The sequence below is a fragment of the Paramisgurnus dabryanus genome, chromosome 16 (genome assembly GCF_030506205.2).
Source record: "Paramisgurnus dabryanus chromosome 16, PD_genome_1.1, whole genome shotgun sequence".
Taxonomy (NCBI): domain Eukaryota; kingdom Metazoa; phylum Chordata; class Actinopteri; order Cypriniformes; family Cobitidae; genus Paramisgurnus; species Paramisgurnus dabryanus.
This window is the reverse complement of record NC_133352.1, coordinates 19468127-19482335: the sequence shown is the minus strand read 5'-3', so window position 1 is coordinate 19482335 and position 14209 is coordinate 19468127. Positions and strand designations below refer to the sequence as shown.

General features: G+C 37.4%; 2 protein-coding genes and 2 non-coding genes across 7 annotated transcripts; 1 reads left to right on the top strand and 3 right to left on the bottom strand.

The window, feature by feature from the left end:
- Positions 1 to 541: 541 nt before the first annotated feature.
- Positions 542 to 4361, top strand: mospd1 (motile sperm domain containing 1). The gene is made up of 6 exons (XM_065271842.2): positions 542 to 690; positions 1734 to 2006; positions 2364 to 2439; positions 2524 to 2756; positions 3733 to 3894; positions 4041 to 4361. The coding sequence occupies exons 2-6, from the start codon at positions 1853 to 1855 to the stop codon at positions 4070 to 4072; spliced, it is 657 nt and encodes a 218-aa protein (XP_065127914.1). The 5' UTR covers positions 542 to 690; positions 1734 to 1852; the 3' UTR covers positions 4073 to 4361.
- Positions 4039 to 13729, bottom strand: pabir2 (PABIR family member 2). 4 transcript variants are annotated; one of them, XM_065271840.2, is made up of 10 exons: positions 12814 to 13727; positions 12335 to 12410; positions 12007 to 12060; positions 10535 to 10578; positions 10217 to 10271; positions 9829 to 9933; positions 9577 to 9662; positions 9239 to 9300; positions 8429 to 8525; positions 4039 to 6832 (listed from the first exon to the last, which is right to left on the bottom strand). In XM_065271840.2, exons 1-10 carry the CDS (start codon positions 12930 to 12932, stop codon positions 6697 to 6699), a joined length of 834 nt encoding a protein of 277 aa, XP_065127912.1. In that variant the 5' UTR covers positions 12933 to 13727; the 3' UTR covers positions 4039 to 6696. The 4 variants fall into 4 exon arrangements, with proteins under 4 accessions (XP_065127912.1, XP_065127911.1, XP_065127913.1 ...); XM_065271839.2 differs by having other exon boundaries at positions 9239 to 9303; positions 12814 to 13725; XM_065271841.2 differs by lacking the exon at positions 10535 to 10578 and having other exon boundaries at positions 9239 to 9303.
- LOC135763832 (small nucleolar RNA U109) lies at positions 10005 to 10142 on the bottom strand. Its single transcript, XR_010539580.2, has one exon. It is a non-coding gene; the product is annotated as a small nucleolar RNA U109 (small nucleolar RNA).
- LOC135763843 (small nucleolar RNA U109) lies at positions 12493 to 12636 on the bottom strand. The gene has a single exon (XR_010539582.2). It is a non-coding gene; the product is annotated as a small nucleolar RNA U109 (small nucleolar RNA).
- Positions 13730 to 14209: the final 480 nt, after the last annotated feature.

Genomic DNA, 14209 nt, shown 5'->3' with positions numbered 1-14209 from the left:
TAATCCAAGCGTATTCGTTTTTACATTACACTCATAGCCAGTCTTTATAACCATATTGCATCTTGTTATATGTTATATCAATAGTCGTTGGTACATTTGCTTTTCTAATGATCAAACAAAGGGCTATCAAACAAATATTATTCATATTCTCTTTGTTCGTATCAATGTTTAAATGTGTACAGTCGGTCAAACAATTGATTTTATTTTGGGTTGCGCCTATTTTTAAACAGTATATGTTTGCGCTCTGTGGTGGATGACTCGTCTGAATGTGCATTTAATTTAATTTGCGTGCAGATTGGTTTAGAATGACTTTTTAACAGGGTCAAACCAAAACTACGATATATATACCACATAAACATGAAATATTGTAAACGCAGGCATCGAGCATTTAAGCTTATCTGCCAAACCATCAACCTCTTACCCAGAGATCAGTCAAACTGTAGAGGCATTAAATATCGAACAATTCTTCAAACTTTTTTATCTTCCACACTAACATTTACAAAGAGGATTACCTTAACAAATTAACTGTACACTGTCGAGACTCAATTACGTCATAGAAGGACTTTGGCGGAATTCCTGAGACCTCCAGTATCCCATCATTCAACGGGCGCTTTGCAGTGTATTGTTGACAGAGAGAAAACGAAACGGGGTGGGATTTGAAATAAATATCGGTAAACGGTACACTGTGAGGTAAACGTATTTTCTTATTGTTTTAGATATACGTATTTTAGTTAACGATTAAATGATAATATACGTTTACTGTGTCATTCCGATGTTGTATTATTGTTATGCTAGCAAGATGCTAGGTTGACCAAAGAAGAACAGTCCGTCAACATCCAAATGCAAACCATGAATATTTCTCAATATATTAATTAAACTGTTATTAACAGTAATAGTATTTGCATAGCGTAATTTTTATTCAGTTTAGTTGAAATGCTAATGCGGGTTTAGGCAGGTACTGACATCTGTCTAAAATGAAGTAAACATTATACACATCGAACCGTCTATATATCACAATTTTTGATGTAGCATATTGAAGCTTTAGTAAGTTAATTCAATAACTGTTAAAACGTAAATGTCTGTGTTATCTGTCGCGTTTGGCTAATAGTCAGCTAAACACAATAGCTTTTAAGAGGACAAAAGAGCTGGCAAACGTTATCCGATCTCCTGTATCCAGTCATCAATCAATCGACGAGAGTTTTAAAATGATATAAAACAAATTTTAGGATTTAAGGATTTAATTTTTATTTTATTTGTCGTGGCTGTATCTGTTTTGTATAACCACTTTAAACTAATTTCTAGATTCATACCATAAATATGAGACAACAATAACGTTACATGTTTTATTTGACAGCTTTCATGTTTGTTATACAACTTACTGTTTGGATGTTAAACGGTTAAATTCGATGGTATTTCTTTTGGATTTGTTTTGGATGGATTGCGAAATTTTCGGGTTTGACGATATTCCAGTAAACACGGTCACATGACTAGCCACGTGGAGCCAGAGGCTTGTTTACGTAAAGAGATCTTGGCAATCATCCATTAGTGTTTATTACATTCACACTATTATGAGATTCTATTGTCACGTGGCTTTTACCTTCCTTAGTTATTATATGTTGTAATATCATGTTGTTTCTAAATATTTTATCACCAGCTTGCCTTGGCAGTAAGTGTGGTGTCCCTATTCCTGTCCTGAGTGTCATAATGAAATGACCCAATTTCTGTCATCTCAGAGGTGAACGTCATGCTGCCAGCGAGCTGAACTGGCTCCGTTACAACTGGATCTCTGCATCGGTAGCGCCCGGAGAGGGAAAACCAACAAGAGAGGAGGAAGTGAGCTCACATTGAGCCAATGCAGCAGCAGAGCCGGCAGCCTGACCTTGTGGAGGGAAGCCTTCCAGTGTTTGTGTTCCCCACCGAGCTGGTGTTTTATGCAGATGAGCAGGCGTCACATAAGCAGGTGCTCACCCTCTACAACCCTTATGAGTTCGCTCTTAAATTCAAAGGTGAGTTGTTTTTTTGTGAGAGATTTGCATTTATACTTATGAGTGCCCTCTTTAGTGTGCTTCAGAACTGGCAGCTAAAAATATGACAAAGTTCAACTAAGGGTTGACAAATCTATTTGCCAACATGGAAAGGTACACAGTGACATGCCTTCATTCTTGAAAATCATTTACAAAATTATAAAAGCATATACGACTACATTTACAATTGTTACTCACACTGGAGATAAACATTATTTTTTTGCAATCCATCTTTGTTTTTTGTGCTATATTGACATTGGCACTCTACTTGGCATAAATACTGGGCCACCGCTTTAGAGGTTCTTCCCTTTGTGACTACTTGTCGTTTTGTCTTTTCAGTTCTGTGCACAGCGCCAAACAAGTACGCGGTGGTGGATGCCACAGGTGCTGTTAAACCACAATGTTGTGTGGATATGTGAGTCTCCAGGCCTAATAGAAATTATAAGGTTTAATCATGCTTTGCCTGAGGTATTCACAACGTTTTTTATATATTAAACAGCGTGATCCGCCACAGGGATGTGCGGGCTTGCCATTACGGGGTGATCGACAAGTTTCGACTGCAGGTGTCTGAGCAGAGTCAGAGGAAGGCCCTGGGCAGAAAGGAAGTCATGGCCACTCTGCTGCCCTCTGCTGCTCAGGAGCAGCCCCAGGTCCGGCCCCAAGAAGAAGAGCGCAGGATGAAGGAACAGCTTACTGACAGAGTGTTTTTTGAACAGACTGCATTCCAGACAGGTGATTCGAGAATATCAATATAACAGAATAAATGGCTTTTCCGCTCATTATGTAATTTAAAATTATTTGTGTGTGTAAGGCTTTAAATATATTTGGTGTACATTTGTTTTAAAAATTTATGGGCATGAGGCTTATAAAGTGACCAAGCACTAGATGGTGCTGTGTTTATATTTTTTGGTTATTTTCTCTATTGTTAAATTGTTAGTTCACCCCAAAATTACTATTTTCTCATAATTCACTTATCCATGTCATTCTAAACCACAGTCCTCTGACGAAGTCCTACTGTCCCGTAGACTGCAGTTTGATTTTTACAATCATGCCCAGAAAAATGAAAGACATTGCCAAAAAGGTCCATGTTCCATCAGTAGTTCAATAATAATATTATGAAGCACCGAAAACAATTTTGTGTGCAAAGAAAACAAAACAAAAAAGTTTTATTTAACAATCCTCCTTGGAAAAATTGCAAATGCTGCTGGCGTGACCTGCTGATGTAGTTGCCAACTTTTTTTTATTTAAACCATTATGAAAACATTGTAAACAATAATTATACAGCCCGTATAAATACACAAATTACTTGCCAGCATATTCTGTGTCTGTACGCTGGCAACTATGTCAGCAGGGTCACGTCAGCAGTATGCTCCATAGTTTGCTTGTGAACACGCACTGAACGACCAAATTGTTGAATAAAACCTTTTTTCTTGTTGCACCAAAGTGTTCTCGTCACTTCATAATGTTTTTTATTGAACTACTGATGGAACATGGAACTTTTTGGTGATGTCTTTCATTATTTTCTGGGCTTTATTGTGAAAATCAAACTGCAGTCTATGGGACAGTCACAAGCCTCCCAGTTATTATCAAAAATGTAAAAAACTGTGTTCTTAAGATAATCGAAGGACTTGTAACACAGTGAATTATGAGAAAATTGTAATTTTGGCATGAACTAACCTTATAAAACCTCTCCTTCTGCTTTTTACAGAGAGCCGTGCAGCCTCTGGGGGCCCAAGCCTATTAACCGTCCTTTTAGGCCTGGTGTGTATGGCGGCCCTTATGCTCCCAACTCTGGGAGAGCAGGAATCCACAGTGCCTGTCTACCTCCACTTAAGTGTTAACAAAAAACTTGTAGCTGCATATGTTTTAGGTGAGCTAAACTACTGCTATTTTCAAACAGAATAACCGATATTAGAATTAGATGTTGACTTCAAGACATAACAGCAGTTATATATTTATTAAATGTGTTTATAAAGTCATTAACAAAGTGGTCATGTTTTTCTTAATTTCGCACAGGTCTTCTTACAATGGTTATTCTACGCACTTGAAGTGCTCTTGACGAAAACTAAAAGAAAATGATGCAGGGGGAAATATGGACCTTTAACACAGCCAGGATCGTTTTGAGGATGAGAAACTTCCTCTAAACAGGGACAAACTTCTTAAAAGATATCGCAAACGTACAGACACAATGAAGATACAAACATCTGTGGTAGGGGGCACCATTCTGTTTACAGGCTGAAAACTGACTGAGCTTGCAACTGGGCCAAGCTTACTATCATGCTAGACAGAAGGGGGATTTGACGAACATGAGTATATTAAATGTATTGTTCATATTCATATTTTGGGTGTCTGTGGAATTTTTGTTGCTGTGTCAAGACTCGAGTCCTGTTTGCTAAATGAGCATGCATTCTTTGTCACAAGGGTAAAGTATCATACCCTTGTTTCTTTTGCTGCTCAGACGTGTCATCTGTTGCTTAAAAAATGCTTGTCCACATGAAAATAAACCAAATTGATTTTTCAATGGCATTGCCTAAACTCAGTCTGATGTTCAAAAGTAGCAACCCTGAATATTGACAATATGAGGTTAGTTTATTGGATAATTCAGGCAAAATAATAATTTGTCATCACTTGCTCTCCATCATGTTGCTCTAAACTTGTATGAGTTTCTTTCTTCTGATAAACAAAAAAATATATTTTGATAAAAGATGGTAACCATATTCGGAAAAACAAATACTACGTAAGTCAATAGGTGTGGTTGTATTTTAGCATGCTTAAAAAAAAAAATGTACGCTGTAGTAGAATAGCCAGAAAGCTAGAACTGGATAATTGTTAATCATTGAAAAACCAACAGGCAATAACCCTGCTAAAAGAAAATCTGACATCATCTGTAAAATTATTGCCTTACACTGCTGTTTTATTACGAATTAACTGGATAAATGTAAAAAAAAAGTTAAAAACACCAGACAAATCTTGCATTTTGGTTTATATCCAAATGAGTTTATCACAAAGCTAGGCGACAATAGCTGAACAGTTTATTTTTGACATCTGGAAGCCTCTGATATGAACAGGTTTTTGTTGTGGGAGAAAACGGCACAACTACATTTTCTTAGGAAAGCTCTTAGGTCTTCCCCAATATACACAGGCTTTTACAAAGTACTCGTTGTTGACTTAGGACAGCATGAAAATTAAATAGACACAACCAAAAACAAGTCAGCAAAGCAAACTACAAATACACTTCACCCATCAATACAATACAGAAACCGGATCCACACGACCCACTTACTGTTTATGTTTTAAAGACATTGAGAAAAAAAAGTACAATGCAGTTTCATGTCGGTCACTCTTTCAATTCACAAATTAAAATTCAGATTTTACAATCACTTCAAAATGAATGTATGATACATCACATCATGCTTAAAGAAATAAAGCAATTCATGAATGAAATCCATATGGAAAACAATTTAAAAGAAAAAAACTATTTTCCTAAGTAACACTACAGGCCCAACTGAAAAACAACTTATACACTTACAGTTGTACATTTCTCTTATATACAGACTTGATGACATGCTGTTTAAGTGTCAGTAGATAACATTCACCGTTCCTTTGAAACATCAAACAAGCCACAAATAATTCTGGGTGGCAGGGTTTCACCTTCAAGTCTAACTCAATTTTAATCGGCCACTTTTAACAATACTAAAATACCTTTAGTTTAGCCATTGACCTGCAGAGAACATGCTCTCCCGAATCCTTTATTTCCCAAAAGGGAATAACCAGGGCTACGAAACATACAAGGGACATAAATCAGATGTTTACTTTTCAAAATGACAAAATTGTTATCCTCATGTCTTTAGGAAGACACGTAACCTGTTGACATCACAGACAGTACATTTTCGCTGTAGTGTTCAAATCGAAGATTTAGTGGTTACAAACAACTGCAATATTAAATTCAATCTGCGTTTGTTGTATATAACTGAACAGCCGGCGATGACCATGAACATCATTCTAACAAAAGAGAATGAAGTGTGAAAAATAACAACGTTCCCTTCACCTACTTGAAAAGAAACAAGTTCCTGAAAAGTCAAATACACAAATTCAGACGTAGCCCAAAAAAATGTATTCAGCCACTTTTTAAAGTGCAGTTGCACCACTAATAAAACTCCAAGAGAGGCAGCTGTCAGTTTGCTCTTTGCCTCTAAACATTTCACTGCCAATCATAATAGGATGACTCATATTAAACCATATGTACATACTTACATACAAACAAATTCGAAAGCAAATAAGTTAATTTTCCACACAAAATACCAGCAGGCAATTTGAAACCGAATAGAGTTTTCTTTCCAAAACATTAAATCAAAATGTCCTTTTGGGGAGACAAATAATTCAAAGATTCGTTTCCTTGCTGTGGCATTCCTCTCCACTACAGTAAATTTATAGCAGCTGATGCAAAATAAGCATCCACAGCCTTTCCATGCTTTTGCAGGGTCATGGGGTCTCTGTCCAACACGGGATATTCTTCTAGGTGGTTTTCCCTTAATGCAAACAACCCACATAATCCACTAGCAAGCCGACAAAAAGCAAAAACAAAAGCAGTGTTGGGAAGGCATTGGAAAAGAAAGTGAAATTCGCAGAAGAGGATCTGAGAAGCAGCCCCAGTCCTCAATCTCTCAGTAGATCACTTGGGAGAAAGATCCTGGAGGGGTGTATGGGGAGAGTTACTGGAAGAGGGCGACACTCCTTCCATCTTAGCGGGAGAGTCTGAGGAGGAGCCAATGCTACTGAGACTTCCATCCAGAAGATCAGGAGAAAGACTGGTGAAGAAAGACACAGATTCAATGGGTCTCATTCACCAAGCAGGCGTACGCACAAATGTGTACCCGAGAGAACAAATTGTGATTCAACAAAAACGTTTGTATCAAGATGTCTTCTAAATGCACGCAAACATTCAAGAAAACCTGTAAACCACTCGTACACAATTCATCACGTATGCTAAAATCAAATACTAGGCTATAATTATAATGTTTATAATAATGTTATTATCTAAAATTCCCATAATTATATTTGATATAATATTTTCTGTATTATTATTATTATTATTATTATTATTATTATTATTATTATTATTTACTTACATATTAAGAAGATGCACGCAATGACAAATCTTTATGCTTTCCCTCCTCACTTTTTAAATCTCTATATAAAAGCATCTGCTTAAATGCCCAATGTAAACGTCATGTAAATGTAATGAGAAGTCCAAACGTCAATCACTTGATCTCCTGTCTGTTTTATTTTAGATAAATAGATGTGCGTCTGTATCATATTTATTAAATGTCATATTTGTTAACATCTAATACTTAATGTTACTCTGGTCGGTGGACAACAATGGCTTCCTCCAGCCACAGCAAAACTTCCCAAATAAAAAAAATGCAAAGCTAAACAGAACTTTACAGATAATTAATATGATCATGGATTTCTTTGAGCTCTTGTGCTTCTATGACAAACTGATCTAACATTTTTTTGTGGACTAGCGCTGCGGAAAGCCCTTATATGGAGCTGGTTTGGGCATGTTTTATGCAAATTAGAAGTTCAAGTGTGCGTATAAATACAAAAAACGTATGCAATTATTAGTGAATGAGACCCATTTTTTTGGTGTAATGCTAAAAATTGTTACAGACAGCTGAAACATCATCCCCCCCATTTTTGCAACTCTTCACTGGTTATCTGTCCATTACACAATTAATTTTAAAATGTTGGCACTTGTTTTTAAATCTCTTAAATGGTTTAGCACAAAGATATCTTTCTGACTTGATCCATCTGTATGCTCTGCCAAGACTACTTAGCTGTTCCAGATGTAAAGTTGAAGAGCAGGGGTGACCGAGCCTTTGCAGTGGCGGCACCAAAGCTCTAGAATATTTTGCCTCTTTGTACAAGACGGTTTTTAAATCTGGCCTACTTTATTTTTATTGTCTGGCATTTGACGCTATGTGAGGGCTATTTATTTAGAGGTTTTCTTGTGTCTTGATGTCTTTATTCATGGTGTAGAATGTTTGTATCATTCACATTTTTTTCCTTCTTGTGTGTACAGCCATTTGATAAACATGTTTTTTAAAGTGCTTTATAAATAAACTTATGACTAAGATCATTTAACCATCACATACAGGTTCATGTGCTGTGTTATGTTAATTCACAATTCACTTATTTCACAAAATGGTCACCAAATAGTTGAGGTACCCATTAACTCACACAGGTTTGAAACAACATGAGGGGCGAGTAAATGATGCTAGCATTTTCATTTTTAGGTGAATTATGTCCACGTTTACACTTAATATGTACAACATTTACAATTCACTCCAAGTACACTTCAATCAGAAAATAAGGAATATGTTTTAGTGTTAATGACGGCTCACCAAGTGTTGAATTCTGGCAGGTGGGACACCTCTGTAGACAGCATGTTGGTGGTTCCCTGAAAGAGTCTCTTAGGTTGGCTTTCGGTCTCCATTTCACCTAGATTATATAGATAAGAAGTTTAGATGTCTTGTCCTAGGCACAATATTACTTAAAGGGACACTTCACTTTTTTGAAAATATGCTCATTATCCAGCTCCTCTAGAGTTAAACATTTGATTTTTACTGTTTTAGAACCCATTCAGCCGATCTCCGGGTCTGGCACTACCATTTTCAGCATAGCTTAGCATAATCCATTGAATCTGATTAGACCATTAGCATCACGCAAAAAAAAGTTTCTCAATATTTTTCCTACTATACTCTATTATTACTACTATTCTGCCGTAATAATCAAGGACTTTGCTGCCGTAACATGTGCCCGAAAATAGTCCCCTGCAATTGAAAGTTACTATTTTCATCTGCTGCATATATATCATTGCGCCTCCTGCAGCCATATTACGGCAGCAAAGTCTTCACAACTTAATTTTCTGTCGGTCTTAGTACACGAAGTAACTACAGAAGAGTCAAGTTTTAAATAGGAAAAATATCGAAACTCTTTGGTTATTTTTTTAGTGCGATGCTAATGGTCTGATCTGATTCAATGGATTATGCAAAACTATGCTAAAAGTGCTAAAGCCAGACCCAGAGATCGGCTGAATGGATTCCAAAACGGTAAAAATCAAATGTTTTACTCTAGGGGAGCGAGAAAATTTGTATTTTTTTTAAAAAGTGGATTGTCCCTTAAAGATAACGCATCATGAAAATGCTTGTTACCTTTTCGTTTAAGAGGGCCGAGTATGCTGGGTCTGATGCAGTTAATCGGGCTCTGACTCCTCCTGCTAAACAAAACCATTTCATTGGAGTGATAAACAACTCAAATTAACCCATTTATTCCTGAAAAGCCTAAAACCTATGTTATTCTAGGAAAAATACCCTTATTCTCCTGAGGGCTTTCAGAAAACATACTAAGAATTGTCAACGTCTACCAAAAACTTAATATCTAAGCCTCTGTAGCACTTAGAAACATGAAATAAAAGTAACCGGCATCAGGCGCAAATGGGTTAAGAAGTGAAAGATATGGAAGTATGGCAGGATGACTTCACAGAACTCACCTGAACCGGCGTGTTGGGCTGGGAACAGGGCTGGGTGTCAGACCATTACTGCTCACCAAAATTTGAAGAGAAGGAGAGAAGCACTGCTACTCAAAAGAAAATAAAGCAAGTTTCAATTTCTACTGTTTGTATTTTGCGGTCTTGTTCATTATGGCAAGTTTAAACCCTTAGCGTACAATCTGAGCCATCCTTATCAAATTGTGGCATGTCCAGGTTATGATCTTCACAAGTTGGAAACATTGAAAAAAATACCTTCTTTCCAATCCCTCTAGTGGGTGAAGGAGCAGGAGAAACGGGCACAAAATCAATCCGCTTTGGAGATGAGGATGATGATGATTTCTCAAGGTCATTGTCACTCTGTAGAATAAATAACAAAACCATCACACACGCGCGCTTATATACTCAAATATCCATTAATGATACAGATGCAGTGTCGGAGCCTTATACTACCAATTCAGCCTGGGCTTGAGAGGCTGGTGGCCCTGTCAACTCCATTTACATTTCTCTAGCATGCTTCAGTTCAAAAACCCCATCAATTAGGGAAAGTGTAAGTCTATTGCATGCAACCAATTGTTGTCACAGTTTTCAAAAATCACCTATAATGTGTAATTTGGGGTTTAACCTTAATTATCTCGCTTACCAGACTAAGGCTTTCCTCCCAAGACTGGCTCATCTGCATTGCTGTCTGCACCTCTCTAGAAAGATTATGGGAAGACAGCAAAAAAACAAGAGGAAGAATAGAGATGTCACAGAATAAGAGACATTTTCCCTCCAATCTGATCCAAGCATGCTAATAGGAACCCTTATATAAGGCAAAGTAACTACAAAATACACATCAAACTCATTTAATAAATATTACGAACACTGGCAACAGCCATGCTGTCAGAAACTAATCAATGAAAAAAAAAATGAATGAATGTCCCAGGGTTTAGTAGATGCAATGAGAAATAACTTTTACCGTTCATGAGCAGTTTCACGGTTCATCAAATCAACGCCCTCTTCCTACAAACAGACAGGAACAATAGAATCTCCACAGAGCAATAATTATGTATACCCAACCACACCCAAAAAACCTCACCACATTTATTAACAGGGACTTCATACATGTACTAGAAAGGCATGTTGGAGCTTGGTACTACCAATCAGTCTGTTTGATTGATGGTTTGCGAAACTCCAAAAAATTATTTTAGCATGTTTTTAACGCACATTCCCATATGGACATGTATGAGAGTGGCGTATCTGACATGCTAAGCAGGTTACCTTCAACTACCTACCTTGTAACAAAGACCCAATAAAATGTAGAAAGAAAATCAGTTAGTTTTGTTAAGAGACTTAGGAACGGTTTCCCAGACAGGGATTATCCTAGTCCAAGACTAAAAGCATGTTTGAGCTTCTTTAATTGAAAAACACCTTGTCAGGACTCATTTTAAAATATATCGGTGACATGGTTTTGTCTACCTGTGGTATTAATTGTAAGGCATGTTTGTAAAAACTACTTGAATGACCTAATATTAATAGTCCTGAATTAACCTAAACCCTCTCCGGGAAACCGCCCCTTAGACACCTGGTGCTTTAATCCATCTCTTTGGTCCACTTTCGACCTCTTCTGTCCTGATTATTTTGGGGGTGGTCTGAGGGCAAATCCCTCTGCTTTCGTTTTAACATGAGCGGGAGAAATAATGGGTTGACGTGTACTAATATTAAGTCAGAGTCCGCTGCTTGTGTTGTTGATTAACATGTTGCACAACGTTTTGTAATTGTATGCAAGAGCTTTTTCTGATATTTCAGAGCAATTGATGAAATAAGCTTGTGCAACTTCCACCTGCTCACAAAATGAAAGAGCAGTGGAGAGCAGCCCCATTCAGTTAGTCAATGAAAGCCTAAAGATCAAACTGAACGATCTGAGTTTACGCTAGAAGTCGGGTCCGAGGTAAAAACATTGTCCTCTGTACATCACATTAGAATAATAAGCGGAGAACAGGTGGTCTTTTGTGGTTGCTTGAGCATATTGACCCGATGCCTCTACACCAGTGGTTCTCAAACTTTTTTGGCATGCAGCACCCCTTGTGCATGGTGCATCCTTGCATGGGAAATGTATGACATTAAACATTACAAAACTTAAAATTTAATTAAACAAAACATATAAAATTATAAAATGCAGTGCTGTTGGTTATATGAATATAAATAGACAGAATTTATGAAAATTAATGTATTTTATAAAATGTCATTAAACTGGGGGCCCCTTGGCACCATCTCAGGGCCCCTCAAGGGGGCATGGCCCTCAGTTTGAGAACCACTGGTCTACACCACAAAAGCCATCCGGTTTTAATAGGTTTTCTACTTCTCTGAATATGGTCGAAAATGGACGAGCTCAAAATGTTTCACATACATATATATATATATATATATATAAAATGGAAAAGTTTGTACCTGTTTGATCTTTTGAAGTCTTGTACTGGGAACACGTACCGGTGAAGATGGAACCTAAAAGCATAACAAAATCCAATGAATTGTATGTATGTGTGCATGTGACCCTGTCTGTGAAATCCAGGCTAAAGTCTCCCTTAATCTGATATTACTGTGATAATAATCAGTCAATAATAAAGATATCAAGGTTATACTTTCACAGAATGTTCTTTATATCATGTAAGATGATTTTACATTTTACAAAATGACTTTTTAGCTGGGTTTTCACAGGCAGGGTCACTTATATGACCATTTTCAACTCATACTATTTTCTGAACGCTTTGTAAATTACCACGTTTGGTCGAACAATAGTTGTACTGTTTCTTCTGCTGCGGAGAACTTCTCGCTGGAACACATGTGAAGCATCACTGGGGACAGAGAAGAAGACCATTTCAATATATCTGTAAACATCTACTAAACCCTTTATTTAAACAAACACTGTTAACAGGCTGATGTATGAGTCTTATACTACCAACTCAGTCTGATCCTGAGAGACTGGTGGCCCTGTTGACTCAGAAACATTTTATTTTAGCATGGCTGCACTTCAGTCCGGCCTACCGATGAGACAGACCATTTACCACAACAGCCATGCATGGTATAAAACCTAGACTGATGTCAACTAGACTGCATTTGGGATACCATACAGGCTGGCAACCCACCCATGCTTCCTAGGTTAACAACATACCAAGTTCTGATAAACTTTTAATGTTTAATAACGTCTAGATAAAGATTTCGATAATAATTCTTTTTTTAAAGCTATCATATGTTTACCTCAGGCCGTTTATCATAGGCTCGCTGTTCGATCGCCTCAAGTTCCCATCGCCCTGAAGTGATGGGATGTCCAGGTCCAGCTCCATCTTCTCTTGTGACATGACAATTTGATTGTTCATCTTTGTTATTATTATCTTCGTACATATATTGCAAACATGCACGTAGTTTGCAAAGCTACATTGTTGAAAGGCAGTGATCTTGTTATCCAAGCAGGCTAATGTCTCAGTTCCCTAGGTGCTCATTTTGTAGCGTATCGGATCGAGGCTACTTGCGTTGCTGTCTGGGATCAATACAGGTCCAAGTCAATGCCCCGTTGACTTTTGCAAAACAACATTCTTCTGCTTCTTCTGCCTGTACGTGTATCTTCATGCAAAAAACTTTTTACTTTCCGAACCAAACTTCCGTTTGGTTAGCTGCAAGCTAAAAGGGGTTTGGCCCATGCAAACAGACTAATGCTGTTTCGTTAGCTTAGCACGATAACTTAGCTCACGGCGCATAAGCGCCACAATATAAGCAGTTAAGATCAGAAAAATTACAAGTGCATGTGCATATGGAAAGAATGCATACAGAGGTAAATGTATACGAGGTTAAAGACTTTACCCGGCGATGGTTAAATCGTGAGCGCAATAATAATAATAGGAGCTGAAGGCACAACAATGTTCAGCTGGCCATCATCATGTACGCTAACTAGCCTCCTGATCGTGATGTACTGCTGGCGTCAATCTTTAGATGAATGCGAGTCAATGGACAAACGCGCAGCTCCACTCCGACATCTTCTGTTTGCCAGTCTGAAGTGTCGGTATCTAGTTGACTGTGTTTGTAACTTAGTTGCATCAATCATAAGTTACCACAGTCTATTTATCTATTTGTGGACGCCGCCGCACATCCACACAGATGAGCTCAGAGTCCCGCCCTTTCTCTTCCTACTGGAATGACTGACGGAGTAATGAACCAATCAGAAACTCAGTGGTTGCCGGCAAATAGCCAATCAAATCATAAGCTGTAAACCATTTCCTTGTCATCCTGCACACGCCTTTTAGTGCATGCGCATTTACTTGGTTGCCCTAAAAAAGCAGAAATAAAATTCAAACTTTGTTGTTAAGTTTAGTCTTGATATTGTAATAAGTCATTGCACACTTTTTTTTATTTAAATCTCAAATAAAAAAAGGGAAACTATAGGGTAATAAAGATATGCCAATAGACACAATAGACATGCCTATAACTTCTGCATTGCTTTCAAACTTGATAAAATCAAAATATGGTTTGATTACGTAGTAAATCGATTACTAGTTTAATAAATTTGATTTTTTTTTTATTAATACGACCTCCCATTCATTCTTAGTTCAGTCATATCACTGTATGTAGGCTATATACATACATGTGTCACATCCACTGA

Bases quoted from the DNA above. Each gene is read 5' to 3' on its own strand.
- mospd1 (XM_065271842.2), top strand. From the start codon at position 1,853: ATGCAGCAGCAGAGCCGGCAGCCTGACCTTGTGGAGGGAAGCCTTCCA. The intron at 2,440-2,523 runs GTGAGTCTCCAG...TATATTAAACAG, and splicing joins CCACAATGTTGTGTGGATAT to CGTGATCCGCCACAGGGATG. The intron at 3,895-4,040 runs GTGAGCTAAACT...AATTTCGCACAG, and splicing joins TGTAGCTGCATATGTTTTAG to GTCTTCTTACAATGGTTATT.
- pabir2 (XM_065271839.2), bottom strand. From the start codon at position 12,932: ATGAACAATCAAATTGTCATGTCACAAGAGAAGATGGAGCTGGACCTG. The intron at 10,579-12,006 runs GTACAAACTTTT...GTCTGTTTGTAG, and splicing joins GACTTCAAAAGATCAAACAG to GAAGAGGGCGTTGATTTGAT. The intron at 10,272-10,534 runs GTAAAAGTTATT...TAATCTTTCTAG, and splicing joins CGTGAAACTGCTCATGAACG to AGAGGTGCAGACAGCAATGC.